At 40.2% G+C, this 23,398-nt stretch overlaps 1 protein-coding gene across 3 annotated transcripts in view; it reads left to right on the forward strand.

The window, feature by feature from the left end:
- The first annotated feature begins 1,138 nt into the window (after nt 1-1,138).
- Nucleotides 1,139-23,398, forward strand: part of zfc3h1 (zinc finger C3H1-type containing) — a 33,137-nt gene continuing 10,877 nt past the window's right edge. For all 3 annotated transcript variants that reach the window (XR_016091460.1, XR_016091459.1, XM_088923187.1), the window contains exons 1-23: nt 1,139-1,808; nt 2,882-3,319; nt 3,703-3,779; nt 4,945-5,143; nt 6,780-7,015; nt 8,588-8,711; nt 8,895-8,989; nt 9,392-9,595; nt 10,116-10,280; nt 12,267-12,404; nt 13,727-13,845; nt 14,032-14,178; nt 15,425-15,599; nt 15,862-15,993; nt 16,198-16,755; nt 16,874-16,980; nt 17,400-17,531; nt 17,869-17,990; nt 19,053-19,154; nt 19,627-19,752; nt 20,353-20,539; nt 20,939-21,125; nt 22,180-22,368. Coding sequence is in view for 1 of the 3 variants with exons in the window: in XM_088923187.1 (XP_088779313.1) it covers nt 1,274-1,808; nt 2,882-3,319; nt 3,703-3,779; nt 4,945-5,143; nt 6,780-7,015; nt 8,588-8,711; nt 8,895-8,989; nt 9,392-9,595; nt 10,116-10,280; nt 12,267-12,404; nt 13,727-13,845; nt 14,032-14,178; nt 15,425-15,599; nt 15,862-15,993; nt 16,198-16,755; nt 16,874-16,980; nt 17,400-17,531; nt 17,869-17,990; nt 19,053-19,154; nt 19,627-19,752; nt 20,353-20,539; nt 20,939-21,125; nt 22,180-22,368 (4,494 nt within the window). In the remaining 2 variants the exon portion in view is untranslated. The remainder of the gene's footprint in view (nt 1,809-2,881; nt 3,320-3,702; nt 3,780-4,944; nt 5,144-6,779; nt 7,016-8,587; nt 8,712-8,894; nt 8,990-9,391; nt 9,596-10,115; nt 10,281-12,266; nt 12,405-13,726; nt 13,846-14,031; nt 14,179-15,424; nt 15,600-15,861; nt 15,994-16,197; nt 16,756-16,873; nt 16,981-17,399; nt 17,532-17,868; nt 17,991-19,052; nt 19,155-19,626; nt 19,753-20,352; nt 20,540-20,938; nt 21,126-22,179; nt 22,369-23,398) is intronic.

The following is a 23,398-nucleotide window of genomic DNA, read 5'->3' on the forward strand; positions in this document are numbered from 1 at the left end:
ATAGGATGGGTCTGAATACATTTGGAAGGTACTGTATAACGTTTATAAAGAACATGTTTCATGTTAATAATTTTCAAAATACTTGTCACATAAACTGTTTTTAGCGTGAATTTATCTAAAGTAAGATCTGGAGGATATTTTTCTTAATACTTTTGTATTATGGGCCACAAAGGGGGCAATTCAGGTGATAGTTACAGAGCACCTAAAGTAAATCCATGCTGACCCAAAGATAAAATGCACATTCCACGCAGAATTCACCCCCGTCCAGAATTGAACCAAGGACCTAAGAACTATGACACTATAGCAACCACTCACACTGGAATGGAACTGAATTAAATATATAACATTTGCATTCTAATTTTATTTTTCTGCCATAGTATTTTGTGTTATAATGTAATTATTTTTTAAAATTCGTGGAAATCTCTAAATGGTTTAAATAATTAAATGTTTACTCATTTCATCGTTAGTAAACGACACGCAAAGAAGTAAATAATTGGAAAAGATAAAAGCATCTACACTTCTAAGATTCATTAAGTGTAAATAACTTTAAACAATACGGTCAAACGTCGCTGCGCGGATTTGCACTGTGTATTTTACTAAAAATGTCGACTTTCGCAATGTGTCCCGTTATATTCTTCAGGGTAGATTTTTGGGACAGTAAATGAGCCCTCAACTCATTCAAGTCAAGTCTTTCAAGTTATTTAGGAATGCTCAAATATTTTACTTCATGTGGTTAAATGAGCAGCTTCTCCTATACCCGGGAAAATTTAACATGCAAGATTTATGGAAAGAGGAATCCATAAGGTTAAAATGTAATGACGGAAAACAGTTAACATTGCATCAATGCTACATATGACGTTCGGGAATTTAAAATTGCTTCGTGTACACGAATGCACACGTTCCACATAACCAATTTAAGGCATCAGTTCAGCACTTTTATTGAGGAACACGAAAAACCAAAAATACCAAAGTAAGATTACGTGCAACAAGTAAATCGAAACTTTCTGCGTCTGTCATTGTACGCTGGAAACACAGAGCCTATCAACATGCACACTTCTAACACGCCGGCAGACGCAGCTTCTCCTACGACATTTGCGCACACTCGGTTTTCCTTGCGAGTCTCGCGATAGAAGAGAGCGACGTGAGGCCGGATCTCGGACCAGGAAAGAAGATAGGGACTGCTGGGGAATTGCACGTCTGTAATTGCTGATTTCACAACCTGGCCCAGGAGCATTCCTGCCTTCCAGAGCAGTTACATCAGTAGGGAATAGCGATGGAACTGAGCTCAAGCGTTCGGTCTCCGAGGGAAGAAGGCGAGCTGGAGGATGGGGAGATCAGCGACGATGACACCGATGAAAGGCAATTTGTGCGCCGTGACAAGAGGCCTAGCAGCAGCTGTAACAGCAGCGCAGGGCGTTTCGCTCGGAAGCCCAAACCCGGACCGCGGACATTACCGCCTCCTCCCATGGGGGGACCCGGCCTCGACTTCCGAATGAAAATGCCGTTCAACCGGGGACCCCATCCTCATCCCCCCAACTTAACTGGCCACAGGCAGCAAAGTGGAGCAGGCGTCCCCGACCGATCGCTGTCAGCCCAGCATTGCGACTCGGGTCCCAGATCGTCTTTCTGGGAGCGCAGCCACACCGCGCTGGGCAGGCTGAGGTACCGGAGGCCAAACGATGGCCGCGGGGACTGGGGCCGAGGGGGTTGGGGTGAGGGGGTTGGGGGCAGAGGGACTGGAAGGCCGCCCCCATGTCGACTTGGATTCGTCGGGGCACCTATCAGGAAGGAGTCCCCTCCAAGAAAGCGTATCCTTGCCTGTCCTTCGTTGCCACTGTACGAGTCCCCCTTCAAAACCCGTTGATTTTTATACTTTTCTGGACAGTGAATCGTGCAGCGTGTTACATTTCGTATCGCACATGTTGAAACGATGACCGGCTTCTGTAGATTCGCTGCCCACACTCGAAATGTTAATGTGACCATTTTGGGTAATAAATATGGCTATAAATATTCCTTTTCCGAAGACGAATAAGAGCTGTGTCTCGGTCGTGTTTCTAGGCGTTACCCCGACCACATTTGCAAAAATATATTTTTGTTCTTATTATACATACGGTATATGTTAGCTCTGCTACAGGTTTTTAAACAGACAGCTCAAGAACAATCGTCGAGACCGGAGGTCGACGTCAGCACCTAACAGGCGCAGAATCCTCTTTCGTTTGTACAGTTGACTTCCGCTGTTGGCACAGTCAGACGACTTCAGGAATAACACAACCCCCTTGAGTTGTACGGTATAGGATAGCGGACACACAAACCCAAACTAGTGCGAGGAGGAATATTTGGTTGAGGTTTTTTTGAAGAGCACATTACATTTGTACCCATGCACGTAGCTGGCCATTTTCCTGGAGCAAATTGGTCCAATTCCTCACCGCTCATGTGTTCAACAGATGTTCTTCTCATCTTTCTGTTAAGTAAAGCAATCACAGATGAATGGTTCATAATCAAAACACTAACAGTTGACACCTTTAAGCAAAGACTGTTATTTGTAAACACCTTTTCTTCTTGTGGATTAACTATCCACTTATAAGAACAAAGAAGTCATTTGGCCCATCAAGCTGGTAGTTATTAATTGATTAATTTCATCCCATTGTTTTCTCTAAACCAAGGTTATCGGCTTCAATAACATTGTAGCTTGTTCCATGTTCCCATAACTGTAAAACAAGTTTTAAATGCATGTTGTTTCCACTTGTGCTCACTCAATTGTAAATAATACAAATGGGTAGTTAGTAATACATTTGCTATGTAAAACCGTTATATAATGCAAACCTAGCATGTTTTTGATTCGGTTTTACAGATATTTATCTTCCTTCACTTCTTTACTCAGCAAAATTGTTTGGGAGACCTCAGGTGAGGAAACCCATTCATAACGCTGCCAAAACCGAAAATGGTATTGAAGAAAGCTTTGAGGATTTGCTTTTGAAATATAAGCAAATTCAACATGAGCTGGAATGTATTAGGAAGGAGGAGAGGATGGCGCTGAGCTCCAAAGATCCTTCGCCTCAGAAAGAGGTAGAAGGAGCCCCCAGTGTTGATCAGGCTGTTTCAGGCGCGGTCAGTATTCAGAAGGAAGCTGCTATAAAAGAGTCTCCACCTCCGGAGAAGCCCGAAATCAAAGTTTTTCAGGCTTTTAACCTGAAACCTTTGAGGCAGAAGCTTCTGACCCCTATGGAAAGAGATGAGATGAACAAGAAAAACACGAAGGAAGCAGAAAAGTCAGTGAACGCTGAAATAAGCCCCCTTGAGCCCAGTGACACAATAAAAGGTAATGAAAATTCCACCTTAACATAATTGTACATCACATTTACCATTTAATTTGACCTTGCTAAAATGTAAACACCATAGGGCTTTTCCCACTTACTAGAGATGTGTGTGTGTGTGATATACCACTTTTCTCATTTCCTTTTTATTTCTACTACATTACTCTTAATGGTTCTCTGTGTGATGCCTTTGCATCCTTACAGATGTTAATAATTACCCTAATAACAGTCAGTCTTTTGCTACAATTTCGTTTAATTTCTGGATCGCCGCTGTCTTGAACTTGTAATGTCTGCCTTGAAAGTGTGCAGATTAGTCATTTGTTTTTACTTTGACCAAGTCCAGTGGGAGAAGTGTTAAGCTTGCTTCAATTGTTTCTCTTTCTTAAAGATAAGGAAGATGAGGAAGAATTGGATTTAAACAATTCTTATCAAAGCAGCAAAGAATCAGATGACCTACCTTATACTGTAAGTAACACATTCACAATGATGTCCGACTCAATTTAGTCTTAGTAGGCATTTCTCCCACAGATGTTTTGCGTACACTACAAAGGTGTATTAATCATACCACATTTGAGTGTCTTGGAAAAGATTTTCCTCCATTGTTCTTCATGATGTGACGTAATCATCTCCAAGATTGATTTGAGGACAGGTTTTTTCAGATGACACCTTCTATTAAATCATTCAAAAACATTTCCAATAGGACTCAGTAAATTACTGAATTAATTACTGCACCAGTGGAGAAACTTTCCAAGGTTTACTCACGTTATGTAGTAAATGGCAGTGTGGCTGTTAGTACTGCTGCCTCACATCTCAGTTGTCCCGGGTAATCCTGGATTGTGAAAATTGAATTTGGATTTTTTTTTTTACTTTGGCGAACACTAGTTGTGGTTGTCAAACTGCTTTTGAACAAATTATGAATGCTAGTCTGTTAAAAGGTCCTGACTCTTATGAATCAGGTACCTGTAAGCTTCTGTAACAGCATTAAGGTCTGTTGAATAATACCACATTGTCAAGTAATCATTAGTGTATTAATAGAAAAGCCTATGCAATGCCATCTATACGCATTCATGTAAGATAAAAATGCAGTAAATCCGTCTGAGAAATAATTACATGAAAAACCTTCAATTGATATTCTGCATCTCATATGTCTAAATTAGGTTATTAAAATGTACACAGAACATAGAAAAACGTACGGCAAAGCTATGAAAGCCGCTGGACAAATTACCAGTGCCAGTAGGCTCTCTCAGTTTTTCTTCATATCAGTATTGGAGTGTAGTGTAGGTGATGCTTTGTACCAGGCATGTTAATCAATTCAGATATGGATGTCACTCTAGCTCATTTGAATGGTTTTGCCAGTACAGGCAAAGCATTTTCATTCAGCACTCAGTCGTCCAATGCCTCTAACTATTAGTACTATTAGAGTGTGCCATGTTGACTGTGAAATCTAAATGGCAGGGTTTTCTGTGACAGTGGGCCAAACCAAGCAACTCTAAAGATGCCCCAGACAGTGGATTTCTTTGTGGAGAGTGAGAGGAGCAGGGATGCCAATCCTGTTGCGAGGATGTGACGCCTCTGTAAAATTCTGCGCGCAAGTTTTGTGATGACCCTCGTGTCCATCGATGTCTTCCAGGAGTCTAAGGACGACGACGACGAGCTGTCCGAGCTGCAGCTGCGCCTCCTGGCCCTGCAGTCGGCCAGCAAGAAGTGGCAGCAGAAAGAGCAGCAGGTGTTGAAAGAAAGTAAAGAGAAACTGACCAAAGCCAAACAGACACAAGAGAAGGGAAAAGCTGCTGCCAAAACCCATCCCGTGAAGAAAAACATCATTCCCGGTGAGCAGCTTGTTAAATGTCACCCGCACCATGATGAATGTTTATTTTTTCCAGAGCTGGCCTTTCCTGTATTTCATGGATTTCATTGGTTCATTTGTAATCACACAGTTTGATTTTAACATAGTTCTTAGGAATTGCCAAAAATACATGGTGTTCATGTCTAACTTTGTTTTGGTATAGCTGTAGTAGTTCAGGTGGGCAGCTGCGTCAGCATGCATAGGCTGCAAAGGAACAAGTAATAGGTTTATTCCATGCTGAAAAAAAGAAGAAAAAAAAACGTTTCGACCGTGGATCCTTCTTCAGGTGTGAGAAAGACGAGACAGTAAGCAAAGGTAATGTAGCGGGAGAACAAAGGCTGGGAGAGAGGAGGAGAGAGAGGCGGGAGCAGGGGACAGAAAGAGAGGCCATTGTTTCTCATTTCACCTGTAACGGCCATGACCACTCTAATCTGTGTTCTCAAAGATGGTTTTCCGAACTCATACATCAGAAAGACTACAGAAACCAAAATTATCCTGCAGCTAGGATCACACCTTCCCCCTTCTCTTAACGACAGACTACTTTTCTTCCAAATTTTCTCCATTTATTGGAGGTTTCATTTCACACCTCTCTACACCTGTTCTGACTTCACAACTCTCGATTGGCCTCTCTTTCTGTCCCCTGCTCCCGCCTCTCGCTCCTCCTCTCTCCCAGCCTTTGTTCTCCCACTACATTACCTTTGCCTACTGCCTTGTCTTTCTCACGCCTGAAGAAGGCTCCACGGCCAAAACGTTGTGTTTTCTTTCTTCTTTTTTTCAGCATGGGATAAACCTATAACTTGTTCCTTTGCTATAGCTGTACTAGGCTGACCATCCTAGTGATATAATTGATTTTGCGCTAATGTGATGCTCAGTGTAGGCCAAAGCCGCCCTGGCGTTCAAAGGTTTCAGTCATATTTGTTTAAGTCACTAAACAGGTAGTATGTGTTTCATAACTATAGCTCTTCTTATCCTTAATGTCAGTAAAAAAAATAGGCAGCTCTCTAGTTGTGGACCTGGAGTTGCCCCCAACTCAGTTTGTCTCAAGGGTAAAAATAAATCAAAATCTACTCCTAAATATCGGAAAGTTCTCGGTTATTTAATTAAGAGGTCCCTCGAAACTGAGAATTAAAAAATAACAATCACAGCTAAACTGTTTGCAGTCTTTAGATATGAATGAATTAATGGTTATCCATAAGTCCTGTGGTGCTGGAGTTCTCAAGACTGAGAGCCGGAGACCGGTGCTTTATACAAAGAAATGTGGGTGCAGGCAAGAATTTGTTGTTCTGTTTGGCAAGTTCGTAACTAATACTTTCTAAACGTTTTCTTTTTTGTGGTGTTAGAAAGTACCTATATGGATTATTTATTGCTATGCTGAAAAGAAAAGCTGTGATTTGTTTCAGGAGCCTTGGAAACTAAAGATCAAACTGGTGCTGGAGATGCAGCTGAATCTGTTTCTCAAGAAAAAACATTAATCTTCAATGGAAGGCGTTGCCTGTGGGTGGTGCTTCCTTTAACACGGATGTAATTCTGCGACTTGTAGTTGTCCTTCTGCCTGTCTTGTGCGCAGTCCTGCAGTCTCACGAACGCACCACCGTGCGGTGGAACTTTGTCGTCCGCAGGCTCGGCCGCGAAGCAGGCCTGGCGGAAACAGCAGGTGCGGACGTGGAAGCTCCAGCAGCAGAAAGAGCAGGAGAAGCCGCTGCACGACGAGGGCGAGGAGCAGAGGCACGCGGAGGAAGAGGAGCGCAGGAAGCGCGAGGACGAGATCCGAAAGATCCGGGACCTGTCCAACCAGGACGAGCAGTACAACCGCTTCATGAAGCTGGTGGGCGGGAAAAGGCGGCTGAGAAGCAAGGTAAGACGGCCGTGCTAGGAAAATGATTGTGAGTTTGCAGGTGGCTGAGCTTCACTGCAGTCCTCACTGCTCTGCCTGTCCTGTTTAAGCCCTCAAGTGGCGCACTGCAAGGCCTGAGAACTGCAGTCAGATCCTCCAAGACTGAAGGGATCTTGTCTTCACCTTATCGTTTAAAGGAAGCAAGAAAAAAGAATTATTGACATACGCCAAAAGATCTTTGGTGTACTATAATCTTATTCTTGTAGTGTTTCTTAATCTGGGCTAATTCCATGTACACAGTGATTTATGTCTAGAAGGGCACCCATTTTATCCTCGGTTATAGTGCATACTCATCTGGGAGGCATGAGCGCAGTTATGCGCTTGCCTCACTACACAGTAGGTCATATACTGAAATTCCCAAATTGAATTAAGGGGGACCTTTAAGTAGGCAAGATTACGCAAGCCCAGAGTGGAATTAAGGTAGGACATCTATGTCATACCCCTGTTTTTGCAAAATGTCCATAGGATCTTAACTGAGCAAGTAATCATGATCATGGTTACAGAGGACAGTGTGCTCAGTCACCATGCTAGAGTGATGGATGATTGGGAGATTCTGCCCTAGATGGAAGAGTGCCACCTACTGGTCTATAAATGCCACTTATTGTAACAATCTGGCTTTCCTCAGAGATCTCACATTCCAGTACTGACCAGGCCCAGCTTTTCTTAGTTTGGGAGACCTGACAAGAGCAGGCTGTGAGGTGGTAGTACTGCTTCCTAGTTTAACATCATGACATTGTGCACCAGCAGAGATGGGTTTTTTTCAGACAAAATTCCGAAATGAAGGCGTTCATAATGTGAATAGGGATAGTGTGTTGTGTTGATGTTGCATTGACATTTGTTCTGTGTAGTCAGGATGTTTCAAGCTAGAAGATATCCAAGTCTCAGGCTTGCTGTAGCAAACCAGTCACCTGCCATGAACCTTCCCCCAGTTTTTAATGTGCTGTATATAAAGATAACATTTTTGCATGTGTTTGTAAAATATATCGATTATGCACTAATCTATGTAGACCTTGACATGGGTAAAAAAAAAATCAGAAACCTTTTAATAGAGAACCTTTCCATTTTTTTATAATAAACTGTATTCCATGATTAATGTAAAGCATGTCTACACATCCAGAATTTGTGCTTTTTGGACAGTTGAACTTGACTTTTATGTAAATCGTTTGTGGATGTCCATGATGTATTTCTCAATTTAAGATACTAATTAGGTCTGTATTTACCAGGGTTTATTCCTTTTAATCTCTAAGGGTTTATACCATATATGAGTAATGTGAATATGGCTCTGGGTATTTTTAGTACAGTGGGGAATCGTTCCTTTACCTCCCTGTGTGTTTTAAGCCAATTGCTGCACATTGGGAGTCCCAGAGCTGCCTGGCTGTGGTAAACACTCTGTTCTTTTGTCTCCTTGGCAATAGTAGTAGCGTTTCATTAGTTGGCAGCACCCTTTTGTATTTTATGCCCTAGCCGATTTTTCACTGAATAATTGTAATGGACATTGCAGTTTTCATAGCATGCTCTTTAATTTCTCCTCAGTCATTGGACACAGAACACAGAAAGTCTCTGAACAAGCAAGGCACCGATACTTCTGGAAACCTCTACCAGTATGACAATTACGACGAGGTTGCAATGGACACGGACAGTGAAACAAATTCACCAGGTAATCTAGTATTTCCATATTCATTGGGGGCGAACTCCACCCTTTATCTGTTTTTCTTTGTCAAATGCATGTTATTATTATACAGTGAAATATATCTTCAATTTGAATTTCTGTATTTCTTCACCTAGGCATTGAAAAGAAACAGCGTGTTTATCTGTTTCTTGCCTTTTCAATATTTTGTAGCATCGTCCCCAGCACACAATCCATTTCTAGGTGAAGAGCCTTCATGTTTCCTTCAAGTGCCACAGTTTCCGGTGGATGTGCCTCCTCATACCGTGGTATGTATTGATGTTACTGTGTGCCTGTAATATTTAATGATCGCACTAATGAGAATTTTGTTAGATGATTACAGGGTCTAGGGGTGGTACGGTGGCATAGTAGTTAGCATTGCTGCCTTGTCGTGCCGGGTCCCTGGATTCAATTCCTAGAGTGCTGTCTGTATGGGTTTTGTATGTTCTCCCTGTGTTCATGAGGTTTTCCTCCAGGTGATCCCATTTCCTCCCACAATCCAAAGACATACTGGTGGCTTAATTGGGGAAAATTGGCCATAGGTGTGAGTTTGTGTGTGCCCTGTGATGAACTGGTGGCTTATAGGTTCCTTTTACAAGGAGGCAGTTTGAGCACCTTCCTTTTTGTTCAGATAAGATCGGCCTAAACTGTGAAACTCTTTCCTCCTGCAGCTGTTCCATACCTTGAATCAGCGCTACCTGGACCCCCCAGCGCTCGGTCCTTCAGACCCCCAGCCTCCACTCCCCCCACTGCCGCCGGATGAGCCGGAGCAGCCGCCCAAACCCCCATTCGCCGATGAAGAGGAGGAAGAAGAGATGCTGCTCCGGGAAGAACTGCTGAAGTCGCTAGCCAGCAAGCGGGCTGTCAAATCAGAGGTACACACCCGGACCTGAGTCATATGGACTGTGACCAGCAGATGGCGTCTTCACACCGTTTTTAATCCATCTGAGCGAAGAGATCTGTGCACATTTAGGACTTGGTTATCCAGCTTAGATTTATTAATAATCTGGGCTGTTGTAGTAGATGTTCTGAAAATAAACCTTAATGCAGTTAAGAGGAAGACGTAAGAAAGATATTCGGCCAGTTTTGATATTTTTCCTGGGAACTTTTTCCTGGGAAAGCGGTAAGCTTTCTTACAGACAAGTTTGAATCCCTACCCTATCCCTAGGTAAGATGGAGAAAGAAATTGCGACAGTCCTGACTTTCATCCAATGCCTTCTAGCAAGTATTGTTCTGTAGCTTAGATCAATTTAGACTAATCTGGTTGTTTGGCAAGGAAACGTGTTAAAGGGGAAGGGTGTGGAATTAATTTAATGTGTAAACTTGAGATTTTCAGGTGGGTGATTTGAGAGTACAGTAGATCTTAATTCTTGTTTCTACTTGTCACTTTTCTAGGAAACGTCAAGCAATAGTGGCCCTCCTTCTCCTCCGATGAATATTACTGTCCAGGTCATGCCAAGGAATAATTTATCAACCGTCAGTATGAATATGGGTTGTCAGCCGCGCCAGATTAGCACCAAGTTTGTCCGAGGACCTCCTGCCCCACGGCCCTTATTAGTGGTGAGTCTGAGAGCGCGAGAAGAAATAGCTTGCGATCCGGAAAAAGTGGTAATTTTTCTCAGGTTTTACTTGAACATGGCAGTTTTCCTGCTCTTTTCTTAAGGTTCAAAGTTGGAGGAGAAAAATTTTAGTGTTTGCTTTGTGTACATGTTTATTTAAAGATGTTTTTAAAGCATAAATTCACCATAACAGCCTGTTGAATTTCAATTTTCAGAGATGATGCACGGTGCAGTCACATGGTTTTTAACATGAACAGTTCAAGGTAGAGAAAATTGGAAACTTGCAAATGTTTGGGCAAAAGGCTTTGTAAGGACATGTAAGACTTTTTCTAAAAATAACATTCTAAACCTGAGCCTGTCCTCTAAATTGATTCTACAGAAACCATCTTTGGGTCCTACCAAAAAAATGCAAGCCACAAAACCAGAGCGACAATCTCTGGCAAATTATTCAATTTTCCTTAAGGTCTGTAAATCTGAAAATACAGCTCCTTTCCCTATATTTAGTATGTCTCTTCTGTGCCTGTTACTGGACAGGTTTCAGTTTAAGACAGAATCCAGAAGAGAAGATGGGTTTTAGACTGTAACTTGATTGCTTGTCTTCTTTCTTCTTTGCTGTTGCAAAAAGCTTACACTCCTACACTGCTCACTTTGGATCTTTTTTTCTAAGTAATACATCAGTTCATAGTGATTAGAGTTGCTGGAAATTTTAGAAATCCTAGTTTCATAACTCATGAAGCCATCCCTTTCTTAAATAATTGACCATCAGTCAATGTCGACATTCTAACAAGCCCTGATGCACATTATGCTGTTGACCAAGTCATCTGTTTAGCTGGATCAAGCAAGTCCTTTATGAGAGAAGCAAATCATTGTTTGTTCAGGCATTTCTTATATTTAGCTATCATGTTCTGTAGTGTTGCATGTGCCTACATTGCAAAGAGTCCATTTAATGTTGGAAGTGAAAGCAGTGTGGTTTTTGGTTTATAAATATATTTTATTGGTCTTGACACAAATACTCATAAAAGGCTAATAGATAAAACAAAAACAAAAACTTTTTTCACTTATAAATCCTATTGTTCAAGTTAGTAGTTCTGTAATTTAATCTGAACTGTATTTAGCGGAGTTTAATTGCCCTGAAATGGGGTAATGAGGAACACATGTTTACCAATATTTTAAGCATAATTCTTCTTAAAATATTTACTGTATTGTAAAACCATAGTACTTTCTGTGAAGATGATGCCTAAACAAACCTTGATTCACTAGTTTATCTTGAATCTGTAGTTCACTTTGAATTGGTTAAATTAGTTTCTTAATAGAAAGGAAGCCACCTTATGTTAAAGAACTTGTTTTATGTTATTTCTAAGATGACTTAATCAAATGGTCTCGTCCTCAAAACCTTTCGTATGTATCATTTCTGTTTTAAAGAGTTTAATCTCTTGACTTGTTGGGAAAGCTAGATGCTCTTGTAACATTTCTGTTTTTTTATGGGTGTTCTTCTCTAAGAAAATTTGTTCTGTACTCTTTCTGGTGAATAATTCTGTTGTCTCATCAGTTTGGGGGAAAAAAAGCTTTTTTTAATGAAAGTTGGAAAATGAAACTATTTTGTTGTGTTCAGGTTACTATGGGACAAGCTTACCCTGTGGAAGAGTTCAAGAATTATTGGTCATGGTTTTGAAGCCAGTGGTTTGATGTGCAATTTAGAAACAAATTATTAGAAAAAAACTTAAGAATAAGAGATCCAATACTAAGTTCTGAAATGCCTTGGGTTAGTTCTTTTTTTAGAGCTTTCTGTTACTTGACTGTAGCTGATGGTGGTTAGGCGTTTTGACAACCTGCAGCTCTCTGAAGGAGATGTACAATGTGGGAAATAGATCAAATCAAAAACCCAGACCTCCACCAGTGTTTTGGTGTTTTTCCTCTGCTGATGATGTCATGGCGGTTTTCTTCAGGCTTTTGTGACAGCTTCACAATTGCTTCTCTTGTTTTGCAGCTCCCCAGGCACAAAGCAGTAGTTGTTCAGCTGAATGATTCTGACGACAGCGAGTCGGAAGGTGAGGCTCCGGCTGCTGAATCGTTGGTCTTTGGAGGACTAGAGTCCATGATCAAGGAAGCAAGGAGGACAGTGGAGGTATGTGATCCGTTCTGATAATGTCAGCTGAACACATAAAATAACGTATACAGTTACCCAGGAACCTGTTTTCAAAAGAACACAACAGGCAATGCATAGATGTTTTGTTCCTTATTTTTCCTTTGTTTGATGCAATTGACGTGGCCACCGTAGCTGCACATTATCAAGAAAGTCCAGTCTGCATCCCATCTCCTTGCCATCGAAATAGTTTTCACCTGAGCAAGCTTTCAGTAAAGTGATTCTGCTGCTTAATTTTCACAAAATTCTTTCTAGACAATTGGTGAACCTAAAGACATACTGTTTAAATCATTCTCAGATTATTCCTAATAGCATTAAGGTAAAGTCATATCAAGTAGGAAAAAGCTCGGAATTATAGTGCTTGGGATATGAGGGTTACTCCATTTGTAAAGGTTGGAATTAAATTGAAAATAGTTTTAATAACGTTTGCAGCTTTTGAATAATTTGGAGCATTTGTCAGTATGGTGCTGAACCAAAGAACCTGGGAATCGGTTCAGTCTATTTTTTCATTCACCACAAATCCCCTGCTCAGTAGGTGGTTTATGTGACAGTGAAAACAGCCTTGTAGCTGTTTTTCTTCCATCCTCTCTGGCTCAAATTTATCCGTATAGTAATCCAGATTTTCCATATTTTTTTTGCTTGGTTGCTATTGGAGACTTGTAATATTGCTTCTTAAATGCATTCAAATGAGTGGTTTATATTGAGTACATCTGGTGTAGTTTTACCAAGATGATGAAATAGTAAATATGTACAAATTAAAGTCAAACTCTAGATTTACTAGCCTAAAGGCATTTCTGTCTGTATTTAATTTGCAAAGGTTCACCTGTTAGATACACTGACATTAAATTGAATGTAATGTACACTTTTTTAAACAAGGAAATATAACTTGTTATACAAAATATTTGGAAGGTAAACCTGATTTTTGTTTGTAAACAGTGTAGTTTCACCATCTGTTTAGTATCTGATATTCCAGGCATTTCTTGGTCCTCAAAGCTTAAAATAGCTCATCCTCATGACCAGTAACAACCAAAGATTCAACTGTCAGGCTACTGATCTGGGATCCCATGTGTATTTGGACAGTTTAATTTTCCAATTCGTATTTAAACTACAGTCCATCTATAATTTGTACATTATCTGAATGGTTTTAAATGAGCCAAGAGGAGTGATATTAAGCAGTTTAATGAATCAATTGTTTTATTCATGAACGTATTAAGGACCAACAGCTGGAGTTTAGAGCTCTGTGAAGCTTTTTCTAATTCAGGGATTTCAGAAATGCTTTAGTTGTTTATCTCTATCGCTTACAGGCATCAAAACCAAAAGCTCCTTCAGGACCTGAGAAGGAAAACAATCCACTTAAAACCCCGGAGACCCTGCCAGATGTTAAAAAGTTTGAATATAGACTGCTGAAAGAAGAAATTGCCAGGTATTGCAAAAAATGACGCTTTTAAACCCACGGAGTCAGACTGATTTTTCCATTTCAGCTAAGTGCTCTTAATACTGAATATGTAACCTAACTACGCACAGGTTTTCAAGTTTGACTTTCAACTTTTGTTCTTCGAAGCGTCGTTGTTATAAGCTCCGTTTTGTTTTATTGTTCTGTTTTGTGTAGTCGAGAGAAGCAGAAGCTATTGTCTTCTGATCGATCCAGGGGCATCCCTTCTCCGGCTAACTGCGATGTGGAGTTGGATATTGTAGGAAGAGGCACAGAGGCTGATCTACAGATCTTGGAGGCTGAAAATAAGCTTAAAAAACACAAGTATGTTCCACTGCCTTAGAGGTTTTGTGAAAAGTATAAAGTCACACCATTGTTTTGACTGCTCATTTATTGTTCTTCTGAGGTGTTGAACAAAACTAAAATTGATCAGCCTTCGAAAATAGTTATAATGGAAACAGTTTATGCTATTCTAAATCTTTTTTGGTATCTGTGGTCTTAGGGCATTATGATATAAGTGATTCAACATGAATTTGTTTACTGATTTTTAAGCATTATACCAGGGCTTGCATTTTGGTGAGTAATCGCTGCCTTTTCCCTTTAATTTAGTCTCTCAAATGTAATGGATTTTTTTCAAACATTTGACTCATACAGATATAACTTAAAACAGTTTTAAAGTAAGTCGGTTGTAAGATCAGATAAACAGTTTTTCATCCACTTTCAATTTGGACAGTTTCCAGTGATTTGTTTTCCAAGTGATGAAAAAAACCTCATTGGTCTTTATCCAATTTGACGAGTGCTAGGGTTAATGAGAAGTTAAGGATTATTTTACTTCACAGTAATTTTTTTGTTGATGCAGTGGTTTGAAATGTACTGGATTGAATATATTTTTCACAGAAAAATTATTCAGTCTTATCAGGTGGCTAACACATTTAAAAAGGTTTTTGTCTGTTATGTGGTAACCTTAAAAATGTTTAAGGTTATGTTTTCAAACATTTTTTACAGATACAGTACAGTAACAAGCATATTAAGAAAACATTTTAAAGGGAAACTGGAGAATAAATGGACACTGACTTTAAGCCCTGTTACAGATTTTTGTGATTTTCAGTGCTCTTTTATCTTACTTGTTTTACTAAAACAAGGGTAACATGGTCACAAGAGGACTTCCGTTTAAAGGGATACAGGGAGTACAGTACAGTGCAGTTTTTAATAAGTCTATTACTTAGGAAAGTAACATTACCTTCTGTAGAGAGAACAGAGAAGCCATGTTCTCTCATTCAACAGTTCTCAAAACAAAGGGCATTTTTATCAGCATTTATACCCTTAGTCACAGCATGAAAAGGTTACTTTACCATGAATGTCAACTTAGGAAAAAGGACATATTTGGAAAAAATATATATTTAAACACAAATGCAAAGACTTTTTCTGTTTTCCAGAAATGCCAGCCTTACGTTGTCCAGTGGTCGCCTATCTCTCATAGTTCCACTCAAACCATTTTTTACATTTCAGGAAGTTGTGGTGATTGTAAATAACTTCACATTAATAATAAGTCATTTTTTTTAAAACCTAGAAACCTACTTTTAAAGGATGAATTGCTCTTGAAGCACCTTCTTCAGCAAGAGCTAAAGAAAAAAGAATCGCTCAGAGCGTCTGAAGCCAAGATGGTCAAACTCAAAGAGCAGCTGCTGGCAACTGAGAAGATTGTTCATGCCAACAAAACTCTTTTAAAGAAGCTGCAAGAGCAGGTTAGTGTGAAACAAAACATGAAATAACCATTTTTAAACGACAAAAGGGAGATTGAAATTTCGTGGTGTCAGACTTGTCTAGTCGTTTTATAAACCTAGCAGTGGAAAAAGCAATATAAGAAACTGGAGGACAAAATATTGTTGACGATAAATCCAGCCCATACTACATTTGGGCCACTAATCTTTTGCAGTCAGGCTTTTAAAGATCTTTTATAGGGATTGTCTTGAACTCATTTTAACATTTCCCCCCCCTCCCCCTCAGATCCACAGGGTGCAGCATCGTGTATCTCTAAAGAAACATCAGGCTGTAAAGCTTGAAAAAGATCTGGCTCAGGCCAAGGTGTTTGCCAATCATGGTGGAATGAAACGCAAAAACGAGACGACTTACCTTTCGGTGAGAGATCCAACCACACTTTTATTTTTTATCGGATGTACTGAAAAAAGGGTTGACTCGCCCTGTGATCGCTCGGCGTTTCCTTTTTTGTGTAATTAACGAGTTACTGTGATTCGCATGAATGTTTTCTGAACAGCTAGTTGCTTGCTTCAGACGTGTGCATCGCCAGCTTACGTTTCTTAATTCTGATTGTGGGTTGTGCAGCCAAGCAAGATGCTCCGTCTAGACAGCTCCCCCTCCAGGAGCCCAGGGAAGCAGTTCGCCGAGATGATCGCACGGGAGAAGAAGCGCCTGCAGCAGCTCGAGTCCGAGTACGCCCTCAAGATCCAGAAACTAAAGGAAGCACAGGCCCTGCGCAACAGGGAATTGCAGGAGGTTGCGGCCTCTGTTGAAGAGGGACCCCCCTCGTTCACCTTGCCTCAGCCGTCGCTGCACGACCTCACCCAGGACAAGCTGACTCTGGACAGCGAGGAGAACGAGGCAGAAGACGAGGAGCTGTCTCCCTCCATCCGGGAGCGCAGGCGCTCCTTCAGGGAGTCGGGTGCCTTCACCAAGCCCAACCTTAAGCATACGGAGGCAGCTCCCAGCAAAGAGAGCCTGAGCAAGCCTTCCAAAAAGACCGTGGATGAGCCAGAGCTCTTTTTTGGCCTAAAGATAGAGGATCTGCAGAAACATTACAAGGAATCGGAAAGCTTGAAGGAGCTGATTGAGGGAAGCACTTCCCAGATGCTGGCGTCAACAGGGAAACCTTTGTGCAGCAAGGTAATGAAATAGGATTGGGGAGCCACGTTAACCTTTTGAGAGTGCAATATCCAGTTTTGATGCCAGGGATTTATTTTCTTTTCCATCTAAGAGTGCTTTTTTCTCTGTTGTGTTAAAGAAGTTCACGCTAGACTTGGACGCAACTTCACAAACAAGTCGTGTGGAGCTGACACCATGCCCTTTCGGACCCTATCACAGCCCTCTTCTAGTTTTTAAGTCTTACAGGTATGGCAGTTTTCCATTTTCTGTGTATAATGCATACTGCATGGTTACTGTATGACGTGGCCTAGACTGGAACCAGCAATCTCAGGACTGTAGGGTTACAATGTTGCATGCCAACAAATAGATACTTGGCGTGCTATTTATATTCCTAGATTTATATATCTAGGCTTTTCATTATCTCTCCAATATCTCCTTTAGTAGTCCTCATTTCTTGGTCACACAGCAAAGAAATGTCTGGATAAACCGCTGTGTAGTGTCATTTATTTTTAGAAATAGTTTTTGCTTCCAATCTTCCAAGTCCCCAGCTCTTGTGAGTAGAGTGAAACAATACCTGCAGTTCTGTCAGTGGGTATCTCCTGTTTCTTGATTAATTAGTATTGTGATATTTAATTTGATTCTAATGTTGTTTTTTTATTTTATAGGTTCAGTCCATATTTTCGGACCAAGGAAAAGTTATCCCTTAGTTCCATTACCTACAGCAATATCATTGAGCCGAAGAAGTTTTTCTGCCGGTTTGATTTAACTGGCACATGTAATGACGATGATTGTCAGTGGTAAGCAGCATTACAAAAATTAAGCAGCTTTCAGAAAATCATGTAATAAGCATACTTATGGAAATATAGTTGTTTTAGTTGGTTGTTTCTAAATATTAGTAAGGAGTGAGGATAGGGAAAGAATAAGGGCCAAGTTGTAATAATTCACTCATTTTGGAAAGTGTTTATTGTTACATATCTTTTTTTGACCAGTGCATTGTTTAAAAGTTATGTAATTATACTGTAGACAATGTTGCAGTGTCTCATTTTGGCACAACTGAGGTTTTATTTTTTTAGGAAAATATGACTTAAGTTGCTGTATGTTTTAGAAAGATTAATAATTTCATTTGTATTTCAGGCAACACATGAGAAATTGCACTTTAACTGGAAAACAGTTGTTTCAGGACATCGTATCTTACAATTTAACACTAATTGGATGTTCAGAAACCAGCACAAAAGAGGAAATCAGTATTGCAACCGGTAATTTTTTTGAAGTCTTTTCTTGGCGTTTATGAATAGCGTTGAAATTTCTTTTTTTATTAGTTTGTGTTTAGATCCAGAAATTCGGGAACTGCTCTTTGTGGTTGTGTGTTGTAATATTAGCACTTACCTTTTCAATTGTAATATGGACTTGCTCTGAGGGTTCTGAACGCAAGACTGAAATGAGTGAAGGGTTCAAGCCCTCACAGAGCTGCATCCTTGAGCAACCTGTTTTAATTGGATTCCTCCAGTCTGGCCAGTGTAGAGTTCAAAATTCAAGTGTAGAGTTTGAATTTTGGCAAGAATTGTATTCCAGGGTTCTCCCACAGATTTGTTTTATGCAACAGGGTATGATCCTGCACAAATATTGCTCATGTCTGAGTAATAGCGGTATTGTACAACTCACCAGTTGTCAGCACACTAATCCCCCCCTTTCCTCTCTTGCTCCCAGGCCCCAAACCAGCAACTCTCTTGCACTGCAGTTGGGTGTTGACATTCCAAAATGTGCTTTAAGTGTGGGATGAGGGAAAAGTAGACCTAGCATTCACATGTAATAGTATCCTCAAAGATTATATTTTCAGAAAGGTTGAAGAATCCAGATAAACATTATGATATTATAGATACAGGGATGATTTTGAGCAATTCTGTTATCCTTGTGTATTTTTTTCTGTTCTGTCACGTAAAGAATACAATTTTGATGCTTATCGTTCTTTGCATATGAACTTAAAACAAGAAAAGGCTGCAATGCTAGCAGCTGTTTGAAAATTCAGTAGTGAGAAATGGAAATGTATAGGTACATGCACATATCCCAGGATTGTACACTTGCTTTATTTAGCAGCTGTGATGGTTCACAGCGCTTGTGTAGATTAAGGGTAATGATGGGGAGAAGAGGGTGAGGGGGATTAAGATGACTGCAATCAGAGTGGAATGCAGGGGGTGATTGTTTTCGTACGTGCGGAGAGAAAGGTCAGATGGCCTCCTCTTGTTTGTAACCTATCTAGCTGGTTTCATATTCTTAACCAAATTGCTAGAATCCAACTGAACTACTTATTGTCTCTTCAGAGAAGTACATCAACAAGCTGTTTGGAATGAACAAGGATCGAATGGGAACAGACCAGATGGCAGTTCTCCTTGTGAGCAAAGTAAACGAGAGCAAAGGCCACAGTGAGTATTTGTTACCTGCAACCCATTAAGAAAGAGACTTGTATCACTTCATTAGAATTGAGCGTTACAGTCATTTGCTTGTGTACACCTGTTTCTTTCTCTAGAGGCATTTGTCTTAATAGTGTATATATTTATGCATTTGAAGGCATTGAATTATAGTGTTTTAAGCTTTGGTGGCATTTTCTTGAATGGCATTTCTCTTGCATTGTGTACATGGTGAATGTACTCTGGTTTCATTAGTGTGGATAATTTTGGAAAGCTCGGGAGCAGTATTCAGGTTATACCCATTTAAAAGGAAGTACTGTATGAAGTCATGAGACATGCATGAGTTGTATTCTTTTTACTTGTTTGTGTCCACCTCAGACCCAAGTAAATGGATTGTCATTTTGCATGAAGGCAAACGACCCCTTTGCATAATTTGCAGGCATTTCTAATGTCTTAATTGTTATAACTTTTGTGCATTTTATTACAGTTCCCCCTTACACGACCTGTAAGGACATTAGGAAATGGAGGCCCCAGCAGCTGACAAAAGCAGAGCCCGAGACCGGCAGCAATAGTAGTGATGAAGATGAGGAAAATGCAGGACCTGTCAAGTATGGTGAGAAATACCCTGTTTCTCAACAGGATTAAAACTCTGTAGAACCCGTAAAAGACCTCAGCCAAGGAACAATAAGAGTGATGCTTAGAAAGCTGAAATCTGTATTGAATTGTTCTTGTAGACTGACTGAAGAGGTGCACAAATCAATACTTTGATGTATTCCCCCATTTGTTTAAAAAAAATCGATATTTGTTTTGCTATTATTTGACTCAATTTGGAATAGTGTGATTTTTGTGTCTTGGCTATCAGATGTGAGCCTGCAGAATGGGGAAATGTAGTCAGTCTTCTAAAAGCCACTTGTCTTTTAAAGAGACGTCTTAGGCAGCACAGTCGTTTTCTAGAGGGCCTGGGATTGTACCAACTAATTCCACCTTTGTGCACATGGCACAATTGGCTTGGTGCTGCCACTTGAAGAATCCCTGGTCAGGTGGATAGTAACCAAGGCTTGAACCTGTGATCAGCAAGCCCGTCCTGTACTGGGGGTGTATGATTTTACTGTTTAAGTAAGGCAGGGAGCCCAATGTCACCACATTTTTTTTTGTTTTTTTTTGTGCGTATCCTCTAAAGTGTTTGAATGAAAATGAAATGTTGATGTTGCAGAACATTGTTCAGAGTCTTCCTGGGGAAACAGTTCTGCTCTTGATGCGTGTGTGACTCCAGATGACGTCCGGTATTTTACCAGCGAAACCGATGACATATCCAACTTGGAAGCAAGTGTATTGGAAAGCTCCAGAGATGTACAATTGTGGATAAAGTTAGCCTACAAGTACCTCAGCCAGAAAGATAGGTAGGTGGACCTTTAATTCTTTTTTAACTCTACGCCAGTTTTGCAAGAAGTTATTTTGTACTACAAAGTGAAGTAAAATTTATTCTTAATCTTACTGTTTGGAATTTATAAAAATCTTAAAACTTCAGAATTCAGTTTTGTTCTGAACACAATGAATGTGATTCAAAACTACAAATTAAGCAGTACTTTAGTATTGTAGCATTTATAAAAATAGTTGCAAGATGGTTATGTAATACTGTGAGGAGTTGAGGCTTGACTCGATATCATTTTGCTTTGTGACGTTGGAATCTCATAACACTGAAAACGAATTGGAGATTGAACTTTCCTAGTTTTACTACCCAGTGGGAAACGCATCGCACCCCCCTTTCACAGAACTGAAGGACTTCTTCTTCTGTCTAGTTCATCATCAGAATGTTTGGATTCCGCCTTAAACACGTTGGCCCGAGCTCTAGAACACAATCGCGAGAATCCGGAAGTTTGGTGTCACTACCTCAGCCTTTTCTCCAAACGAGGAACAAAGGAGGAAGTGCAAGAAATGTGCGAGACCGCTGTGGAGTATGCTCCTGACTACCAAGTGTGGTGGAAGGTGAGGAAATCTGCAGTAAAAGTTCCAAAAATGGCGCATAACACTAGTGTTCTATTTCCACTCTGTGGCAACAGCTTTCTAATAAGCAGAATTTTTATTTAAAATCAAGTTACTAAATTCCCAAGACACTAAAGAAATATGGTGTTATGCCACTGTATGGCAATTGAAGAAAAATGCGTTCCATTGTTGCAATTTCTGGATTAAATCCAAGTTAGGTAATGAATTGCTGTTCTTAAATCTCTTCAAGCTGCTTTCCGAAACCAAAGATGCAAAGAATTTTAACTGTTGTATATGCAAGGCTTCTTCTTGGTAAGAAGTGCCTTTTATGGTAGATTAGCTTGAAAGACATGACAGTAACCTGCAGATAATGAAGTAGAACGAGCGTTTTTTTCTACTCTGCCACATTTTTGAATGAGGGGAAAAAATTCTGCAAAGACCAGCTCAGCAGCTTGCAGTGATCATGAGCAGTTATTTGACATTTTATGTTTTAATGAGTTCTAGTCCATTAAAACCTCTAAGCCAATCATTCTGAGATGAAAGGCTTGCTTTCTGGATTCTTGAAATGTTATTTTGACAGAATACCCATTAAATGTGCCCTATATGGCACTTCTATCTATACGATAAGCAGCCTTTTCACTGAATGAAAAATTTTGTTTTTGCTTCTGGCTTCACTAGCGCTCACATGTGCAGTTGGTTACAATTGCATCGAGTCTTTTTGTTTTGAGACCCGCATGAAGACGAAGACGCATGGCGTGTTGGCAAAAGAGTTTATTGCAATGTGGCTTCCTGACTTGCCAGTGCCACTGGTATAGCATGGTGGCATCACTGCTGTACGTTACCTACTGTTAGATCAGGGGGTAGATAAATGGGGAAACAGAAATGGAGACAAGCTGCAGCGGTACTGCTGACCTCAGGAGCAACTCCAGAGCTGGAGTTCACTCTAAAACCCATGTTGTGTCTTGAGATGTAATTTGTGAAGTTGTATTTTGCAGCTGATTATAATTTGCGAGTTGCCAGGAAGTCTAAAAAAAAAAAAGTCTTCCTTTTGTTTCAGTTCCTGAATCTTGAGAGCTCCTTTGACGGGAAGGACTATGTTTGCGGTCGCATCATGCAATACCTACTGGGCACAGCAGGGGGAGACAAATCAGAACTGGTGTCCTTCCAGTTACTGGAGTCGCTGCTGTATCGAGTTCAACTCAGCCTGTTCACAGGCAGGCATCAGAATGCCCTTGCTCTCCTCCAGGTCTGTCTAAAAGATAATGGTGGTTTTTCACCTTGTTACCATTTGTAATTAACCTTATTAATTACATTACTGAAATGGAGGTTTATTGCTTTTATAGCTTAATTTGTCTTGTGTTTGACAAAATGGCTTTACACTTTTTTCTCTTTATGTTTGGGCATATTCTTTTGATTACTGATTTATTCTCTGTAGGCTTAGGCTTGTGTATAATGCATATATCTTGCTTTTTGTTATTTCCACTTCACAAGAGCTAAACCTTACAACTCTGAATCAACAGACTGATTTGAACTCCTTTCATGGGAGAGACTGAGCCTTCAACTAGAACTGAATTCTGCAACTCTAGAGCAAACATTGCTCTCTAACACAGGGTGCACTCCAGTAGACTGAGAGTAAAATATGGCAGAGCTAAAGCATGGTAAACCAAAGTTGTGAGTTGAAAGAAGAATCATAATGCACTTGAGCTCAAAGTCAACACAAAGAGTCTGAAAGCAGGGTGACATGCTTCATTGTTGTATTTAAATCCTTAACTAAGCTATTCTGGACAGTTTCAAGATGGAGCTTGCTAACAGTCTAGAGCAGACAAAATAAGAATATATAGTGTTCAGTCTATAATATGTGTAATCAGTTAAGAATGTGAGGTGTTCCATCTCAGATTGAATAGAGGCCAATTTTTTGCATCTTTTTTTAAATTACCTCAAGTCATAATTGTGTAGTTTTTGCTCCATCTAACACGTAGTGTTATACCATATGTGTCTGACAGGCTACTTAAGTCTGTTATAAAACGTTTTGGGAAATAAGCCAGAATAGTTTTCTTTACATGTTAGTCATGTGGTGTGACTAGCCTACTAATCAATCCTTTTATTTGACATAAGACTATAATACAAGAGTAGATTCCATTGCTGATGTGCAGTGATTTCAGACATTCTTGGGAATAATTTGATTAGGAAGTAGAACAGAACATCAGATTTTAAAGTGCTTTATGAAATATCCCGACCTTTGTCCTTTCTGATCTTAATGTGGGAATTTTTTCTTT

The sequence above is a fragment of the Atractosteus spatula genome, chromosome 8, assembly GCF_055471065.1.
Source record: "Atractosteus spatula isolate fAtrSpa1 chromosome 8, fAtrSpa1.hap1, whole genome shotgun sequence".
Taxonomy (NCBI): domain Eukaryota; kingdom Metazoa; phylum Chordata; class Actinopteri; order Semionotiformes; family Lepisosteidae; genus Atractosteus; species Atractosteus spatula.